Below are 20,447 nucleotides of genomic sequence, written 5' to 3'. Positions count from 1 at the left end.
GACAGCAAAGGTTGATTCTCTGATACTCTAAAAAATTTAAAGTTGCTTGGGTTAAACAGGATTCCAGGCTATATTATAAACCATTAAAATATTAGCTACTGTATCAACAACAACAAAACCCCCATCAGTTGTTCTCAATTCCTCAAAGTTCACTTCTGCATTTCTAAGCAGGAAGAGGGAATCTACAAAGGGCAATACTAAAAAAAAGTTACCTTTCCTTTGTGCAAGGAATTATACAATCTAAGATTTACTTATTTATTTTTCTACTCAACTACTTACTACTATCTGTTCCTGGGGATTTTTTACAGGATCCTTTAAAATCTGTCTCCATTTTTTCTTTTGCTCTATTGACACACAATACTTTCTCATGGTTAGTTTTTTCAAAGATTTCAGCATTCTTCAGTACAGGGCAGTTTTCTGAAATGTTATGGTTTTCAACTGCAGAAAGCTCCATGTGTGTGACACCTTCCTGCAGAAAGTTGCATGAATTAAATGGCATATCCTTAGAACAGGTCATAGATGAGAATTTTGAAAGGCATGATTCTTCAATCATAATTTTAGTTAATATTGATTTATTGACCAACTTGTTTGTGAAGGAATCTCTCCCTGTTTTGACCTTTTGATCATCCAAAATATTATGTTTCACTTGGTCAAGTTGTCTAAGGTCACATTTTTCTAGCCTTATCTCAGAACTAAGTCTCTCGTTGCTTTTAATCTGATAATCTGGAGAAATGACAATGCAAATCTTCTTATTTGCCTTTGATAAAGGGTCTGCCCCTTTCTTTAATATATTAACATTATATTCATCCATGTTCTTCAAAGAAGATTTAGCCCATTTTTGTACAGTTGTATTGCTCTTAATAGCTAAAATTTCCTGAATTTGCTGAGTATTTGTAGTTTTGTTTCCATGAATAATCTGAGTATGCAACATATCTTCATTTTTTAACTCTGGTCGTACAGAGTGCGTGCATTGTGTAAAATCTCCTAGCTGCATAATATTTGTTTTCAGGCTAGCATTTGCCAGCGCATTCTTTGAACCGCCCAGTGAAATCTTATTACTCTTTTGTTCTGTTTTTTTTTTATCTACACAGTGACTTGAACTCTGTGTTTTTCTCCTGTCACTGTACTTCTCCTCTTTGTGACATTCACTCTTTATATAACTGTTCTTGTCTTTTGTCTTGCAGTCAGGTTTGATTGCCTTTGCTCCAGGCCTTTTTAAACTACTTGCTGAGTGTGCTCCAATTTCCTGTCTATAGTAATTTGTTTTGCTTATTTTAGAAGGGATTTGGAAAGTCTTGCCATTTCTTTTTGGTTTTATATGTTTTTCATTTACATCCGATAAGTCCTGCTGTAAAGATAATACATTGGATATGTGGTTTTCCAAACATAGCAAACTTTTTGCACAGTATTCTTTTGATGAGGCCTTGCTATTAGATGAGCTAGAGTCCGAGTTTGGAAACTTGTCCATATTTTCTAATTTTTCTGACAGAGTTTGTTTTTTTATTTTTTGTAAATCAGTTTTATGTTGTTTATTTGGGCTTGCTAAATTAACTAGGTAAGTCCTTCCAGTAGTTTTACCATTGTATTGAGAATTTTGTATATCATCGTGTATATTGGTCCTTTGTAGGATCATCTCTCCCAAAGCATTCCCTTCGGCCTTCAGTTTTGTCTCTATCTGCAACTTTGAAGTATCTGATTCACTACTGTTTAAATCAATAATCTTTTCAGTACTTTTGTGCCTTTTTTCACTATGGAAATCTATACCGCCTTTAGGAATGCTTTTAATTTTCTCTTTGTCTTTTTTCCCTGTGTTTGAATACCTCACCTTCCTCAAATTTGCTGAAATCGTATTAGTTTTCATATTATTTTTCCTTTTGTTTTGGACTTTTGATGTAATTGTGAGTATCTTACCCACATCACTGGCAGTCAGTTCCATATCAGTATCATAAACAGTTTCCTCGGGCTTTAAATGGTTACCAAATTGTACCTCATGTGACTCTATCTTAAAATCATTGCTAAGTTGTAGTGGTGAACCAGGGTGATACAACTCATTTGGTTTTGCTTGCACATTCATTTCATCGGTGTTGTTGCCCTTCTCAGTGCTCCAATCTGACACATTACTATCAGTCACTTTTTTATTAAAATCCATTATATCAGTGTGAGCGTACGATCTACAAGATGCTGCATGCTTTTTCCTTTCAGTTACATTTCCACATAATGGTAATGGACTGTCGTGGTGTTTTGTAAACTCTTCAGACTGACCTACATATGGCACATTGTCCAGATCAGAAATGTAAGTGCTATTGGAGCTTAGTAGCATAAATGGCTGATTTTCTGCAACCAAAGCAATTCAATGTCAGAGACAGAAAAACAACAACAACAAAAAGTAATGAAATATGTAAATTGTGCAATTGACACTTACTTAAAGCTTTCATACTAGCCTAGATTGCTTAAGACTGCACCAGAAACATACAGATGCCCATTTAGGATGAAGCATTGCACTATATTTTACATGTTGTATACTATGCGTAGTATAATTCTGCCCTGCAAAGTCTATCGACATCCTTTCACAGTATCAATCATGAGGTGCTACTAACTTTTGAATTATAGTGGAACAATGATGCTGCTTTAATGTGGCTGTATTCTTTATCTTTTAGAGATATCACAATAGATAGTTATGGGCAACTGTTGTCTACCCAAAGGCTCTAAAGTTAGAGTTACCATAGAGTGCCATATCGTTAATATCATTAACCCTTCCATTCAACAGTATACAGCAGTGGTTCTCAACATATTTACCTCTGTAGGTTGCATATGAAGTTTTCTCTGTGTAATGTGGGCTACATCCATACAATCTATATCTATATCTATATCTATATCTATATCTATATCTGTATGGCCCCAATGATGCCACATGTACTTCAGCTGTATACTGACTAGGTCACAAGTGGCCCATGGGTTAAGAATCATTGGTATAAATCTTATAATATCAATATGGACAGCTGATCTTCATTCATTGCCAGAAGATCACTTATCAATATATAAAATAAGCCAAAACCTTGTGTGTTCCCAGAATGACAAGGTCAAGGAGATTCGATGTCGAGGCTGCAATGATTTTGGCATACAAACAACATCCAGCTTTATAACTCCTCAGTCACTCAAGCAGCCCAGATAATATCTGGGCCAGATAATACTGAATACCACAGATAACACCTAGTTGAGACTGAAGAACAAGAGTCTAAGAAAACCTCAATGAAGACAAGACTGAAGTAATAATAGTATGTGGAGGGAAAAGATCTGGAAGATATGACAGAAGTCCTTGGGATTCTTGTTCTACAACTGTTTGCCAAAGTTTGGAACTAAAAAGTGCAGCTTGAGCCCTATTTGCACAATAGCAATGATCTGGATTTTATATCTACATCTGCTTAAGAGGAAGAAACCTTTCCTGTCAAAAGCAGAAGAAAAGTTTATTTACATGTCTGGTTCCTGTCTGTATTCCACTGAGGAGTGACACATGCACAACATCCCCCTGGAGTCAGATGTTAGAAAATAGCGTCTTGACCCACACATTTGCCATAGTTTGCCGTATGCCTCTGAGGCTATAAAGGGCAGGGCAGACCAACTGCATCTTCAGTTCTGTAGTAGGGCAATTGCCCCACTCCAGGCAGGAGTTAAAGCAGGTTGGAGGGAGCCTGTGCAGAGCCTCAGCTAATCAGGAAAAGGCTCACAGGAGGCCAATGAGAGCCCTATTTATAAGGAGCTGTTCTGCAAAACAGAGTTTCTCTAGGGAGAAACATCTTAGGTGGAGCAGTGTTGGGGCAGGCTTAGGGAATCAGAGAGACACACTCCGGCCTGATACCTACCAGGCTATAGGCCTTTACACAAGGGCCAAGAAGGTGCAAGGACTCACAGGGACGTGGCTCTAGGCAGAGCAGTAAAGGTAGAGTAAAGGAGTGCCGAACAAGGCTGCCAATATAGGGTGTCTGCGTCAGGATCCAGAGTAGTGGGTGGGCCTAGGTCTCCCCTCCCCACGCCTTGCACCACATCTAGCAATCACAGAGCCTTTATAGAATGTGGCTTGCCCCTGAGGTGCAGGGCTAGACCTTGGCTGCAACTGGCCACAGCAGCAGGTGTGAGACAAAGGACTACTGATACACCTCTGTGGAAGAGGGTGAGGGGGAATATAGTGGTGGGCACAACCCTCTGCCAGTGCCATGAACAGGATGCTACAGACCAAGGAACAATGTGGGTCTAGATGGCAAATATATCAGAGCAGAGAATGACAATAAGCAAGATACAAGCCAGAAGAGGGTGCCCTGCTGACAAACAGAACTAATACCTAGAGTGATGAGCAGAAGGCATGGTAGCAGTGAGTCAACCTGACTGACAAGATCCAAAGCAGAAGGAGAAGGGTGTGAGTAACAATAGGAAGTTACTCACCTTATACAGTAATGATGGTTCTTTGAGATATGTGTCCCTGTGGGTGCTCCACTGTAGGGGTATGTCTAGACTACATGGCTCCGTCAATGGAGCCATGTAGATTAGGTTTCTAGACATAGGAAAATGAAGCGGTGATTTAAATAATTGCCGCTTCATTTACATCAAAATGGCTGCCGTGCTGTGCCGATCAGTTGTTTGGCAGCACAGTGCAGTAGTCTGGACGCTCCATGGTCAAAAAGGGAAGCCCTTGTCGACTGCCCCGTTAGGCCTCGTGAAATGAGGTTTAAATCACCGCTTCATTTTCCTATATCTAGTAAACTAATCTACATGGCTCCGTAAACGGAGCCATGTAGTCTAGACATACCCTAGGCATTGGGTCATCCTGGCATCACAGATCAGAGATTTCAAAAGCAGTAGTCGGTCAGGATGCACATGCTGCATGTGCAGTAAGTGCCTCATGGTGTTCGTGCCTTAATACCTCTCGCGCATGGCCAAACCCTCCTCAGTTCTTTCTCTGCTTCCAAGTATGCAGATACTCTGAAGTAGAGGAGGGGAGAGTGGGTTGCGGAGCACCCACAAGGACACACATCTTGAAGAAACATTGATACTGCACAGGGTGAGTAAGATTCTCTTCTTCTTTGAGTGCTGTCCCTGTGGGTGTTCCACTGTAGATAAAACTACAGAGAACCATCTTGCTAAAATGATGGGGGCAAATTGAATACAGGCATTTCTCACAGCTCTGAGATCCAGAAGACTGATGTGGAATCTGGACTTCTGTGGTGACCACGTGCCCTGTGCTATGTGGTGCTGTAGGTGGATCCCTTTGGTGAAACAAGATGCCGAAACAGTTCACCATTGTAATGTGATAAGGATGTTATATGGGAGAGAAACTGTCCCGTGGTGTAGATGGTGGGATGGAATGTACACTGTGGTAAACCAATGTTGGTGGCAATGCATATGGAGGTGGACATATCCATAGAATCATAGACCTGGAAGAGACCTCAGAAGGTCATCACGTCCAGCACCCTGTCCTAGGCAGGACCAATCCCAACTAAATCACCCAAGCCAGGACTTTGTCAAGCCGAAACTTAAAAACCTCTAGGGATGGTGACTCCGCTACTTCCCTAGATAACCCATTCCAGTGCTTCACCATTCTCCTAGTGAAATAGTTTTTCCTGTTATCCAACCTGGACCTCTCCCACTGCAACTTGAGACCATTGTTCCTTGTTCTGCAATCCATCACTACTGAGAACAGCCTTTTTCCATCCTCTTTTGAACCTCCCTTCGGGAAGTTGAAGGCTGCTATCAAATACCCCCTCACTCTTCGTTTCTGCATAAACAGACCCATGGGTCTTGTGGACCATGTTGATTGTTTTGGGGCATGATGGTCCCTTTATGAGGCAGTTGTTGAGATAAGGGAATATAATGACTCTCTGTTTCTGTAGACAGGCGGTAACCAGTGCCAGGGTCTTAGAAAAACCCTCGGGGCAGAAGACAATCTGAAATGGTCCTGCCCTATGGCAAATTTGAGGAAACGTCTGTGGGAAAGGAGGATGGTAAAGTGAAAGTAAGCATCTTGCAGGTCAAGGGCTGTGAACCACTCCCCCTTGTCTAGTGCCAGGATGACTGTTGCAAGAGTGACCATCTTGAAATGTTGCTAGTGCAGAAACTTGTTTAATTTGTGGAGGTCGAGAATTGGCCTCTATCTGCCAGTTCTCTTTTGGGAAAGGAAGAAGTTGAAATAAACCTCCCTGCCCTGGTAGAGGTTGGGGACCCATTTCATGGCTCCGATATGAAGTAGGTGGTCCACCTCATGGTGTAAACACTGCTTGTGGGAGGGTTCTCTGAAGATGGATGGGGTAGGTGGTGAGGTTGAAGGGAAGGAAGTGAAAGGGATGATATATGCCATGTGGATGATCTCTAGTACCCACCGATCTGTTGTTATACACACTCATTGGTAGTAAAAGGTGCATAATCAATGTGTAAAAAGATAGTACTATAGCAAAGGTACTGAGATAGGAGGGAGATCGGACAGACCCTCAACCAAATCTTCAAAATTGCTGTTTTGAGTCTTGGGAGCAGAGAAGTGGCTCTGTGGGGGATGCTTCTTTTGTGCCCATGACTTGAACTGGTTGTAATTCAATCCTCTATGCTGAGAATGGCTATAGGTAATGTGGCAAAGTCTGTGCTATGCCCTGTGGGTCCTGCACCTCCCCCACTGCAAACTGAGACTTGTTCTGTCATCTGTCACTACCAAGAATAGCCTCTCTCCATCTACTTTGGAACTGTCCTTCAGGTAATTAAAGTCTGTTATCAAATTCCTCCTCACTCTACTCTTCTGTAGACTAAAGAAGTCCAAATCCTTCAGCGTCTCCTATGGCCTCACGTGTGAAACTTATGCATTTGCCTGCAGGCACATCTGATTTCTCTGGTGTGGATTTGCAGGAAGACTTAGCCACATGCTTCTGCAAGTGTTTCCTAACTAGGCCCTACTATATGGTCTGTGAGGGTAAACTCTCCAGTACTGGAGTTGGACTTTGCAGCTGGAGAATCCTTCCTGATTCAGGCTGATGTACAGGACATTCCCCAGAATGGGTCTGATTGGAGTCTCTCGGCCATCTGCATGAGATACCTGCAGAGATGAAGTGCCTGTCCTACCTTGGTAGGGCTGGGGAAGGACTGGGAAATACTGCACTGAGCTTCAATTTGTGCTTCTCCCAGTCAGTAGAGGCAGCGCTGATGATCCTCTTTGACCGAGAAGAATCGTGGGCAAAAGGCGCTGAGTGAAAAACATCGAGTGCTGGATACAGACCAGTGAGAAGAAGTACAGAAAAGAATTGTCAGGCTCCCCACATAGCTTAATCTAACTCTAAAAGATACTAAAAACTCATTAAAACTACTAAATTTGTGAACGTTATTAAGAAGAAGTTAGTCACCTTGTGCAGTAACGATGGTTCTTCAAGATGCGTGTCCCATGGGTGCTTCACTGTAGGTGTCGGGCTTGTCCCGGCACCACAGATCAGATATCTTTTTCAGCCATTGTTCGCCAGACCGCACGTGTGCGATGCGTGTTTCGTGCCTTTCGCACCATTTCTGATTGCACGGTCCGGCTCCTGCCAGTTCCTCCTGATCCTCTAGAATCTGAAAGACATAATAAGCAAGGTACTCCGAAGAGGGGAGGAGGGTGGGTTGTGGAGCACCCACGGGACAAACATCTCGAAGAACCATCATTACTACACAAGATGAGTAACTTCTTCTTCTTCTTTGAGCAGTGTCCCGTGGGTGCTCCACTGTAGGTAAGTTCACAGCAGTAGCCTACTTCAAGGAGGTGGGATTTGTAGTTAGCGCCCTACTGCCGTGGAGAGGACGGCAGAGGCAACTGCTGTGTCAATCATAAGGATGCCTGTGGCATGGGAAGAGATTAGCCAACCCTTTCATAAATCTTTTCATCATTGGGTGGGAAAACACTGAATAGCCGTCCACATAGTGGCAAAAGGCAGTGATTGCTGCAATGTGAACCTTAAGGCAGGAACATGCAAGGCCAGATCATTTGAGATCTAGGAGACAGTCCAAAATGCAGTGAATAGGGACCGAGTAGGGGGTCCAATTGTGCAGTAGAACACCATGAACAGAATCGCCGCCATTTATGTAGGTAAGTATTGCGTGGATTGGATCTCCTACTATTGAATTGGACCTGTTTGACTGATTGGGAACAACTCATCTCTGTTGGAACCAACTAGGTACCATGCCATCAGAGCGAGGTGGTCGAGCTGAGAGTGTATCAAGTGTCCATGGTTCTGCATCAGCAAGTCGTGGCATCTGGGAAGATGGTACAGAGGATGGAATGACATGTGAAACAGGTAAGTGAACCATGTCTGTTGTGGCCAATAGGAGGCTACTAGTACCACTCTGGCTCCTTCCATTGCTATCTTTTCCAGAACCTTGGGAATGAGAGGAGTAGGTGAAAAGGCGTATAGAAGGTGTTGGCTCCAGTTGCATAGGAGGGCATCTCCCATCGACTTCAGTCCAATACCCGCTCATGAACAGTATTGAGGGTACTTCGCATTGTGGTGTGTGGCAAAGAGGTCTATGGATGGATATCCCCAGTGGTGGAAAAGGGTGTGAAGCACATCTGGGTGCAATTTCCATTTGTGATTTCTCGAGAAGTGCCTGCTGAGGGCATTGGCTGTGACGTTCTGCTCGCCAGGAAGGTATGCTATGATAATCGTAATTCTGTGTTGGTTGTACCAGTTCCATAATCGCATTGCCTCCATGCAAAGGGATCGCGATTGAGTCCCACCCTGTCTGTTTATGTAGTATACCGTTGTCATGTTGTCAGTTAGAACACAAATGACACAACCACGTATTAGGGGAAAGAAGTGTCTGAAGGCGTTGAAGACTGTCTCAACTCGAGCAGGTTGATACGTTGCAAGAACTCCTGAGCGGACCAACGGCCTTGGATTTGTTGGTCTTGTAGATGTGCACCCCATCCTATCAGTGACGCATCGGTGGTAATCTGCATAGTTGGTTGAGGTCGGTGAAAGGATCAATCAAGTTGTTGGGGATGACCCATCATACCAACTATTTTCTTATGTGACAAGGTACCATGACCCTCCTGTGGATGTCGTGACCATTTGGTGCATATATCGAGGCAATCCAATGTTGAAGGCATCTGAAGTGCAACATTACATGTGCTACTATGTATGCCCCATGAGTTGTAGACAGGTAAGTATGGGGGTTCTGGGGCTGCTGGAGAGAACTTGTATCAGGTCTTGGATAGTTTGGAACCTGTCTGTTGGTAAGTATGGGCGAGCCATGGTGGAGTTGAGGTGTGCCCCTATGAACTCTATGGATTGCTGAGGTGTCATGAATGACTTTGTGAGGTTGATTATAAGACTAAGCACTTCAAATATGGTTCTTGTTATGTTGGTAGCCTGAAGTGCTTTGTCGAAAGAAGGTGCTCTGATCATGCAATCGTCGAGGTAAGGGAATATAATAATTCCCGTGCGCCGTAAGTAAGCTGTCACTACCGTCAGTGTTTCTGAAAAAACCCTGGGGGCTGATGATAGACCAAAAGGCAGGACTTTGTACTGGAGGTGCTTTGAACTGACTTGAAAATATAGAAAGTGTCTGTGAGCTGGATGAACGGTCACATGAAAATAGGCATCCTGGAGGTTAAGGGACGTAAACCAATCTCTGCTGTGCAATGCTGGAATGATAGTCGCCAGTGTCACCATCTTGAAACGTTGTTTGTGAAGGTACTGATTTAAGCGTTGAAGATCTAGGATTGGCCTCCAACCTCATGATTTTTTCTGGGTCATAAAATAGTGGGAATAAAATCCCTTGACCTTAAACTCATCCGGTACCTTTTCCAATGTTCACATAGTTAGAAGACGAGTCACCTCCTGTTTCAAGAGAGACTCATGAGATGGATCCCTGAAGAGGGATGGGGAGAAAGGGGCAGGAGGAGGAAGTGACATAAAGGGGATGGTGTAGCCCAACGCAATTAGCTGTAGGACCCATCGGTCAGTGGTAATCGAGGCCCATCATTGGAGGAATGGTCTCAGGCGATGGTGAGCGGTCAGCGGAATGGTCTGTAGTCCCTCAACCGAGGTGTCAAACCTGTTGTCTGGTGTTCTGTTGGTTAGGCGCTCTCATTTGTGGTCATTTTTTCTGCTGTCGTTGCCTGGTCCGTTGGTGCTCCTGTTGTCTGTAATGAGGCACTGGGTGTGAGAATGGCCTCTATTTTTGGTAAGGCATGTTACGTTTCCTGTGATATGGCGGTGTATACATTCCCAATGTCCTAAGTGTTGTCCTGGAGTCCGTGCCAGAATGGAGGGCTTGGTCTGTCTTTTCCATGAAGAGGCTTTGTCTGTCAAAGGGAAGGTCTTCGACCTTTGGCAGGAGGTCCTTTGGCACTGCCGCCTGCTGCAGCCAAGATGTTCTGCGCATGACCACCAATGTGGTGGTAGTTCGTGCTGCCGTATCCGCGGCATCTAGGGCTATGTGGAAGGCTGATCAGGAAGCCATGTATCCTTCCAGTACTACAGCCTTGAGAACTTCACGCTTACTATCTGGCAGATGGTCGAGAAGTGGGAACAATTTCGAATAATTGTCAAAATTGTGATTGGCCAGGAGTGCAGCATGATTTGCCATCTTTATAGTTAATGTGGCCGACGAGTAAACTTTTCTTCCGAAAAGATCCAGATGTCTGCTTTCCTTGTCAGTATTAGCACTCTTGTACTGAGGAGCTTTAGCTCTCTGTTGTGCTGCATCCACAACAAGAGAATTTGGTTGTGGGTGCATGTAAGCCAGTAGGCCTCCTGGAGGGGTTCCTCCGCCTCCGGGTCAGTGGGCAGCCAGTCTGCCCCCCTGCGCAGCCTCTTAAGAATAGTCCCCAAGTCTCTAGTCCCACAGGCGGGTTGTGCCCAGGACAGGTAAAAGGGGTAAATAGTTCAACTCCCAGCCTTACTCCAGGTCGGAGCGAGAGGCAATCAGTTCGAGTGCCCGGCCTTGCTTCTGGTCCGGGTCACCAGGAAGGAGTCCAATACCATCCCCAGGCCCTGATAAGGCTGGCTAGAAAAACACAGGCTCAAGCCCACAGTCTGGCGGGACAGTGGACAAACAGTACACTGAATAAGCCCTGGCTCTGGAGCAGGGTGGGACACCACACACAGTAAATGACCCCTGGCCTTGGGGCAGGGTGGGGTCAGCAAACAAGCACCATAACTAAGCCTGGGCCCTGGAGCAGGGTGGGGCAACAAACACAAACAGTATCAGAGGCCCCGGCCTGGTTCAGGCTGGGCCACAACCACAGTAGCCATTCAAAGTTAGAGGCCAGGCCCTGGTTCAGGGTGTGGCAACAAACACCCAGGTTTGGGGAGCTCCTTGTTCAGGAGGAGGGAAGATAGCACACCTGCAGCAGTGGTAAGGGGGAGACTGCCACCTGGTAGGTGGGTGGCGGGGGGGGGCACAGGCCCACCCACTCCACTGCGCCCCGGCCCAGGGCCCTAGATGCAACAGGACAGCTGCCGCTGGCTCAGTGCAGGCTCCTGCCCTCAATGCGCTGGCTAGGGCTTTTAGCAGCCCATACTCTTCCCTGGGCCATTTTCTATCTCCCCCTCGGCAGGTACCTGTATCTCAGGCAGGTCACTCAGGGAGTCAAAGAGGGTCTCCTCCAGCAGGAGTCTCGGTGGCCCGCTTCAGGCCTCAGCCAGTTCCAGGTCCTCTGGCTCCAGCTGGTAGGCTGGCTGCAGCAGGCAGGGGTGTTTGGGCTAGTCCTCAGGGTGCAGCTCGTCCGGCAGCTCTAGCAGGCTCTCAGGGTTCTGGGGTGCAGGCTGGCACCGGGGTTCAGGCAGGTCCCGCAGGTCGATCAGGTCCTCCGGGTCAGCCCGGGCAGGCCCAGTCCACTCCCCAGTCTCCCCATCCGGGAGCACTGGGCAGGCCTCAGGTCTCTTAGGGTCTGGGGACGGGCCTGTTGGCGGGCCTAGCCAGTCTGGGAGTTCGGGGTAAGCCTCCGGGGCAGAGGCAGTTGAAGGCCCGAACCTGGTCTCGGCCTCTAAGGCAGGGAGCTCTAGGCAGACCTCTGTCTCCCACCGAGGCTGGGCCCAGACTGAGCTCTCAGCCTGGCTTTTTATCGTCCTAGCCCTGCCCCTTGCCTTCCGGTCAGGTGACTGGGAGGGGCTAGGCTGGGCCCAAAATGGCTCCCAGAGGGGTTCCTCCACCTCCGGCTCAGTGGGCGGCCAGTCTGCCCCACTACAGTGCGCAAAGAGGAATTCCATGCCCTTAGCGGGTACAAAGCATTTCTTGCCCACTTTCTTATTTGTAGTGGGCATCAACGCCAGGTCTGCCATATATCATCCGCTATTTCCAGAATCGCATCATCAAGCGGGAATGTGACTTTAGACCTCTGGGACGGTTGTAGGTTTCTTAGTAAATGGTGTTGTTTCTGTTGGACCTCCAAGAGTTGCACTTGTTGGCTATCAGCAACCCATTTGAATAACTCTTGAAACTGTCAGGTGTCATCAGTGGGAGATGCATCACCGGGAAAGACGGCATCATCAGGTGACAAAGATGAAATATCTGTGAGAGAGTGTCTTTGTGCCTCCTCATGGTCCAACAGTTGACCCTCCTCTGTTTCCGATTGATGTGGAACAGGGGGTGCAACTCCAGTTGGAGTAGGAGGTCTGGTTACCGATGGAGCTGTAGAGTTCGTCCTGTTATCTGAAGTTGGAGGCTAGTGACAGGAAGGTGATCTTACTGTGTTGTGTCGAGGGGAGTATAAACGACATCTGTCATAATAGTAATCATGTCTGCAGAAATCGCCTGTGCGCAGGGTGTATGGCCACATGAAAGTAGGCATTCTGGAGGTCGAGGGCCGCAAAACAGTCATCGGTGTCGAGAGAAGGAATGATCATAGTCAGAGTCATCATTTTGAATCGCTGCTTCCGCAGATAACGGTTTAACCCTCGTAGATCGAGTATGGGTCTGCAACCCCCTGTTTTCTTTTGAGTTAGGAAGTACCTCGAATAGAACCCTTTTCCCCTGAAGCAGTCTGGGACCCTTTCTATCGCTCCGATTTCTAACAGGCAATAGGCCTCCTGTTGTAAGAGGGCCTCGTGAGAAGGGTCCCTGAAAAGGAATGGGATGGGAGGAGTGGTGAGGGGAAGGGATGTGAATGGGATGGTGAGTCCAAATTTTATCACTTCCAAAACCCATCTGTTCGATGATATGCCAACCCATTGATGGTAGTAGGGTCGCAGCCGATGTTGGAAAATGGGATTGGTGTCTCTGACTAGTGGAAGCTGGCGTATTCCAAATTTCTGTGGCTGGCTCCAGGATCGCCTCGTCCAGCGGTAGAGCCACCTTAAATTGCTGTCTAGGGTGCAAGTTCTTTAGTAACTTATACTGCTTTGCTTTCACCTCCGCTAACTGAACCTCCTGTGATTGTGCCACCCTCTTAAAGAGGTCTTGAAATTCTCAGGTATCATCTGGTGGTGAGGAGTCCATTGCAAAAACTGCATCATTGGGAGAAGACGACTGGGCATCCTATGGGGAAGCTTGGGGCGTCCGCTCATCCGTGTCCGAGATTTGACCCTTTTCAGGTTCCGACAGGACCGAAACTGAAGGGGCACTAGGAGGAAGTCCGGGTGACTGCAGCGGTTGGTGGTCAGAGACAGGTGGCAAACGGAATCTGTAAGATGACTGGCGGCAGCAACACGAATAAGAAAGGGACTGTGATCTGCCCTGCCTCCCCGTGTAATAACTCCTGTGATAACGATAGTCAGAATCAGGAGATGACCTTCTGGAAGCGTATCTACTGCCATGTCTAGTATGGTGAGATCTTGGAGGGGAGTAACTCGGAGAGTGAGATGTGTATCTGTAATAATGGCGAGATCTTCGTCGCGGGGAACGCGAAGACCTATGCCTCGGAGAGTAAGGTCCCCTTCCGGATACTGGATAAAGGGGTGGGGAAGGGTCTGTTGAAGGCACAGGAGAAGGAGACAGTGAATGATCCCTAGGGATCGACTTCCTAGATGCTTTTGTAGGGACTAATGATAAGTGCCCTTTTACAATTGAAGAGTCCCCTGCTGTGCTCCGATAAATCTCTTTCACTGATGGAGAGTCTGACTCATAGGAGGAGGGACAGCCTGTTTGCAGTCTTGATGTAGACTGCTGAGTAGAATGCGAGAGCGCCCTCGGTGCCGAGCCGGGTAATTCCTGCGGCACCGGGTGTGCTGAGGAACAGCTGATGGCTGCCAGTGCCGGTTGCAATGCTGGTGCTGGGTCCATGCTTTGCGGTGCGGGGCTCTCCCGGTGCAGTCTCCTGTTTGGTGTGGACGGCACCCAGTCTTGCGGAGCCGTAAGCGGCACCATCTCAGTAACCGCCCGGACTGCCGACTCCGGTGCTGATCCCTGCATGTCCCGCTGTTCCGGGGATGGTGCCTTCTCCGTCGGCGCCGTTTGCCAGGGCCACTTGCTCCCCAAAGGGGTCGAAGCCTGCTTATGCTCCCTATGGAGAGAGGAGGCTGGCGGTGGGGCAGATGCCATGCGGGGCTTGCCAGGCTTAGAAGATCGCGGACGTGAAATTGACTTAGCCGCCGACCGGCTATTTTCCGATCCCCGGTCTCCCTGATTTATTGGGGGCAGAGGAACTGCTGGCAGGGAGCATGCAGGGGAGGCTTTTTTCTTCTTTGCTCCCACTGCCGCAGGGGATAATGCCCTTCTTTTCGGGGGTTGAGGTGACTCCTGCTGTAGAATGTGTGATGGCTGAAGAGCCTTATCACATAGCAGGAGTTTCAGGCGTAGGTCTCTGTCTCTTCTTGCTCTCAGTGTTAGTTTACAGCATTGGGCACATTTGCTAGTGACATGAGACTCCCCCAGGCAATGAATGCAGAGTGCATGCCCATCAAAAGCGAGCATTGCGTCTTTACACTGAACACACCGCTTAAAGCCAGGTGATCCGGACATGGTGGTGAAACAGACAAGAAAAGCGCTTCAGCGCATAACTGACTAAAACGATCTTCTTTTCTCTCTCTTTTTTTTAAAGACTAACTAAACAAAGGCTAATAACTAACTAACACTAAAGTTTAACTATTTACACGAGTTTTTTTTTTTTTGCAGAGAAATGGTAAGCGACCGAAGAGAGATTGCCAGCTCCCGTCAGCAACCGAGGACGGTTGAGAGGAACTGGCGGGGGAGGGGGGGCGAACTGCACACGTTAGAAAGGGTGCGAATGACCAGCGGTGCAGGGAGCATGTGCGGTCCGGCCCGATATGGCTATGAAATCTCCCGATTAGTGGCGCCGGGATGGACCCGACACCTAGAGTGGAGCACCCACGGGGCCACTCGAAGAAGAACCACCTACCTCTTAATGTGAGATTACCACAGTTGCCATCAGTGAAAATGCTAAAGATGATGTCTCCTTAGAATAAAAGTCTGGTGTTTTCTGTGAGGCTCCTTGAATCTGCAATGTGCTTCCCCATGGACTGAAATAGCCCAAATATATTAACTTTAAAGTTTTAGAGGGCCATCTATTTGCTTAGGTGTTTGGGGAAAGCTGAAGTCATGGGAACTATTGCGGGTGGGGGAAGGTTGGATTTGGACAGAATACTTTTTTCCCTTTGAATTAACACCTGATTATGTTAATTTTGGGCTTTATTATGCTCCTGGGTAATTATTTGTATAAGAACTGCTTTTTAAAATATTTTAGATGCACCCACAGCTCTGGGTGGGCATCCTTGTTTGCAATTAAAGGAAAGAAAATATTAAAATTTATGAATTTCCCAGAAACATCCACTGACATAAAAGTAGGCTTTGGTTTATTATATATATGTACTGTATCTCACGATAATTAATTTACTTTAAATATTAAACATAGTAATTTCTAAAAACAAAATGATTACAAAAATATGCCATACCTGCGAAAAATTTACTTGAGTCAAAGATTGTTTCCATTTTGTCTGTTTCACTTGACTTTTGCTTATTTTTCTCAGACTCTAACAATAATTCAACACTGATCTGAGCTGGGCAAATTTCATTTGCTATTACAGAGGTGAGGTTACAATGATCTTCTGGTTTTCCAAACAATGAAGGGCTGCCTTGATCTTTTGCATTATGTGCTGCGATTAATGGAACTTTCATTGCCGTTCCTACAGATCTGAAATTAGGAAATTTTACTATGCAGGAAATTATAATGCAACACGAATAATATACAGCAGTGAGCAGAAAACAAGAACACAGGTCGAGAGTGGTTTTGCTTTGGTTATAGCTTAAGGGAAAATGTTTTTTTTTCTGATATACTATCTTTTTTACATGCTAGAGAGAAATGACCAAATTTATGCAGGCATCAGTTCTGCCTGTTTATATTTTGCTAATAACTTGATGTCTCAATCTGCCAAACTGGACACAAAAGCTTTCTTTATTACCTTTTTCTAAAAAATCTCTTTTTTATTCTAACATAACATGCAGCAATTAGATCTATAAAAGCCGTCAACAGATTTTAGCAGAATTCCACATTTTCACGCTCACCCAGTCTGTAAAACTGGATGATCTGAAGTCTTGGACTGATGATCAGCAGAGATGTTTTGACCACTTGGCAGTAGAAGAGGATTCTGAATATGCTATTAAACATACGAAAAAAGGGAAGGAGCCATGTTAGTCATTCCACGAGCTGTAACAGTTAACTCGAACTAAGGACTTAGTTCAAGTTAACGTTTGACTGCCGCGTGTAGCTGCGGGCAGTTAGTTTGGACTAGGGGGATTTAAAAATGGTGCCCGGACGGGAAGATGCAAATAAAGCCCGGGATATTTAAATCCTGGGCTTCATTTGCAACTTCGAATGCCTACATTAGCCTCCCTAGTTCGAACTAGGGGGCTAGTGTAGACATACCCAAAGTGTGTGGGTGTGGGTGTGAATACATATACAGAAATTATTTCATGCATCACTGAAGTGCAGAAACTATATAAAAATGAAGGGCAGTACTGTTCGATAGTTTAGAAAAGAGTGAAAAATATTGTGTTGAAACTATATAGGTATATAGGAAAACAATATGTATTCCTAAATAGAAATTCTGACATGATACCACATTTTCAGGCAGAGGTCTCATCTAAAAGATGAAAATGCCCACAGCACAGTTCCCTCCAACATCATGCTAGGTCAGGGGTGGGCAATAATTTTTTTATGCAGGCCACTCCAAGAATTTTAAAAAGTGGTCAAGGGCTGCACTTTTCCATGGTATTAATAGAGGAGGTGGGGGGAGTCTGTGATGAATATTGGATGAAGGAGGCAGTTGTGACCTGGGGCACTGGACTGGAGCGCCAGGGTTTGGGTTGTGACCTAGGGCATGGAATTGGGGTACAGGAGGGGATGCAGGGGTTTGGGTTGTGAGCTAGGGCAGAAAGGGATTGTAATCTAGGAAAGAGGACTGGAGTGCAAGAGGGGGGCAGGAGTGGGGGGCAGAGGGTTGGGGAAGGGAGAAGTTGGGGTGACAGGGGCAGGCTCTGGCCAAGAGACTTCCCAGCCAGCAGCCCAGAAGTTTCTTAGGCAGGCAGGCAAGGAGCCTGCCCCACCCCTGCACAGGCTAGTAGCCATGTGCTTTGTACATAACTACCAGTGAATAACTGAGCCCGGAGGGGAGGAGGCATGGTGCTTCGTGGCTGCCTGTTATTCAAACAGCTAGCTCCCATTGGCCAGTTTCTGCCCAGACACTGGCCAATGGGATTGTGCTGGGGGCAGGAACAGCACTTGAAGCCTTCCCACTCCCCTCAGAGCTCAGAGTTTATAAAGGGAAACCGCCCCACAGCCATGTTTCTGAGTGGCGGGCAGGTGGAGTGAAGCAAACAGGGAGCCTGCCTGGGGCTCCCCAGTGTCCATGGGTTGGATCTGGTGGACTTGGTGGGCTGGATCCAGCCTGTGGGCCGTATTTTTCCCAGGCCTGTGCTAGGTGGAGGTTAGAATGAAGGAGACTGACACACATTAAATTTACCAACAGCACTTTTGCACAATGTGGTTTCATCAAGCATAAGTATCTAAGTAACTTTAGAATTAGGTTCTCCAGATACAAAGAGTGAAATCCTGGCTTCTTTGAAATCAATTACAAAACTCCCATTGACTTCACTGGGACCAAGATTTCATCACAAAAATCTAAACACTTGGAGTAAATTTTTTAGAGTGCCTAAATGAGTTAAAAGCCTGAACTCCATTGAAGATAGGTCTTAGGTGCTTCAGAAAATTTTACCCTTGATCAAAAATTTAAAAATACTGACTAAAGGACTAAACAGCAGACACAACAGCCTTACTCCCTTTTATTTACAATACTGTCAATAGTCAAACAAGACACTTACCTCAGAAAAACTGCTCATTTCAATTGCACTTAAAAGGTTGTTATTCATAAATGCTTCTATTTCTATGAGAGTTTTATTCTGTATATGCAAAAATATAAATGAGGTATTAAAGGAAGAATTCTCTTTTTAACAGTTAAGCCCTTATAGAGGAAAAAAATCATAAATAACACCTTTTGTAACTTTCTCATCAAAACAGAGGAAGAAGCAATTTCTAAATATGATTAATTTGCTTACTGAAAAATACAAAAATAAAACAAGGATTAAAATGTTGACAGAGTTTGTTGGGCTTAAGAATAATCAGAAGCATGAGGTGATCCATAAAGGAAAAATGAATCCTGAATATAGCTCTACCTTTTTCCATCGTGTGGCAACTGTATATTTTGAATAATTATCATACATAAAATATTTCTAAATGTTCTATTTAAAAATTTTAACTAATTTTCTCTTAGGTTTCCATTAAAATTTTATATTTGCCTTTATTTGCTTGGAAGGTTTAAGTATTATTGTAATTAGAGCATACCAAACAGTTTAATTTTTGCCGAAGCAAGACATTATGGAAATGCAACTTCTCTACTTCTTGCTGTAAGCAGATCTTTTCGTTCTTCAGCCTCCGAGTATTTTCCTTCTCCACAGTCAAAGCCAGAGCCAATGCTTTGTTATTGTGTTTTAAAGATATCTTAAAAATAGAAGAGTTGTCTGTAGAAAGAAACAAAATAATATTTTTCTACTTTTTGCTCACACCTCAGCTTCTTTTAATCAGTTTGCTTCTCTTTCAGCTACACTCTATGACATTACTGAGGGAGCAATAGCAATCTTTACAGTTGGCCTAGGAAATATTACAAACCTTTGTTTCCAGTTGCTTTGTCACTCTAGCAACTATCCAATCAGGTTCATATTAAAAGTTTATTCCATTCATGGTCTCACTCTCAAGTTGAACTTTTCTTTTTCTTTGTTGTTGTAGTTGTCGTAAAGTCTGAGCAAAAACTGTGCAGTGCTTTCCAATAACAAAGTTAATGAGTAGCTTTGCCAGTTACAATACATTTCCAGATGTGTTCATTTTTTTAAACAACTCTAGTGTCTCAAAGGTTTGATCAAGAACTTAAAATTTAAAAGGGCTTAGACTTAGATTTTAGGCTTTCCACTCTCCTTTTGAAAATTTGTCCAGCCACTATATAATCTCTATTTGTGAAATCACGGTAAAACCAACTGGACACTGGTTTTTCATTTTTTTAATGTTCTAACATACTGTAATGCTCCAAAGTGATGCTGAGTTTTCTGCATAATACACATACTAACCACAGAACTGGATACAAAACACAGCCTAAACTGATTCTATTCCTTATCAAAATACTTTCTGATCTAAAAGAAGGTGCTCTGAGCTGGGAGAAAGGAGATCTTGATTTCTAGCTGTCCTTCCTCCAGTGCCTATGTTATAATTCTCTAACCTTCAAAATTATTACTGAGCAAGCCTCACACTTCTACCTTCAGAGACAGACAAGTATTTATAGCTCACATTTTACAGCCGAGCTATTTGAAGAGCTGAGAGGTTGCATAATCACTTCTAGCTGTGTTGGGAATAGAAACCAAGATTCTAGCACAGGGGTGGGCAATAGGGCCTCAGCAGGCTGGATCTGGCCCACGAAGCAAGTTGATCAGGCCAATGGAGGCCCTGCCAATCAGGGCTTGGGAGAGGAGGGAAGCACGCAAAGTCTCCTCCCATGCTGCCCCCATCCTGCAAGGAGTGCATAGCACTTCTAAGCGCTGTGCACTCCTGGCAGGGCCGGAGGAGACTTTGCATTCTCTCCCCACTTCCAAACTCTGATTGGCCTGGGGTAGCATACAAAGTCTCCTCCTGCCCTGTGAGGCATGAGGCACTTCTAAGCACCTCATGCTCCTTGCAGTTTGGAGGCAGGGTGGGAGGAGACATCGCATGCTCCCCCTCGCTCCCAGGCCAATCAGGTCTTGAGGGCAGGAGGAACGCGTTAAGTCTCCTCCCGTCCTGCAAGGGGCTCAACACTTAAAATCAACCGCCAGCTGCTGCTCAACTGGAGATTGACTCTAAGAGCGGTGCTCCCTTGCAGGGCAGGGGCAGGGAGCGAGAGACTTCACATGCTCTCCATCCCCAGGCCTTGACTGACCTGTGGGGAGCAGAGGGGAACATGCGA

At 45.5% G+C, this 20,447-nt stretch overlaps 1 protein-coding gene across 1 annotated transcript in view; it reads right to left on the bottom strand.

Annotated features, from left to right (window-relative positions):
- Window positions 1-857: 857 nt before the first annotated feature.
- SGO2 (shugoshin 2) overlaps window positions 858-20,447 on the bottom strand; it is a 30,951-nt gene continuing 11,361 nt past the window's right edge. Inside the window, exons 3-8 of the mRNA XM_075934413.1 lie at window positions 18,803-18,978; window positions 18,283-18,360; window positions 16,468-16,559; window positions 15,858-16,096; window positions 1,579-2,334; window positions 858-916 (exon numbers count right to left, since the gene is read on the bottom strand). Of these exons, the coding sequence (XP_075790528.1) occupies window positions 858-916; window positions 1,579-2,334; window positions 15,858-16,096; window positions 16,468-16,559; window positions 18,283-18,360; window positions 18,803-18,978 (1,400 nt within the window). The remainder of the gene's footprint in view (window positions 917-1,578; window positions 2,335-15,857; window positions 16,097-16,467; window positions 16,560-18,282; window positions 18,361-18,802; window positions 18,979-20,447) is intronic.

The sequence above is a fragment of the Pelodiscus sinensis genome, chromosome 7 (assembly GCF_049634645.1).
Source record: "Pelodiscus sinensis isolate JC-2024 chromosome 7, ASM4963464v1, whole genome shotgun sequence".
NCBI lineage: Eukaryota > Metazoa > Chordata > Testudines > Trionychidae > Pelodiscus > Pelodiscus sinensis.
This window is presented reverse-complemented; position numbering and strand designations above follow the sequence as displayed.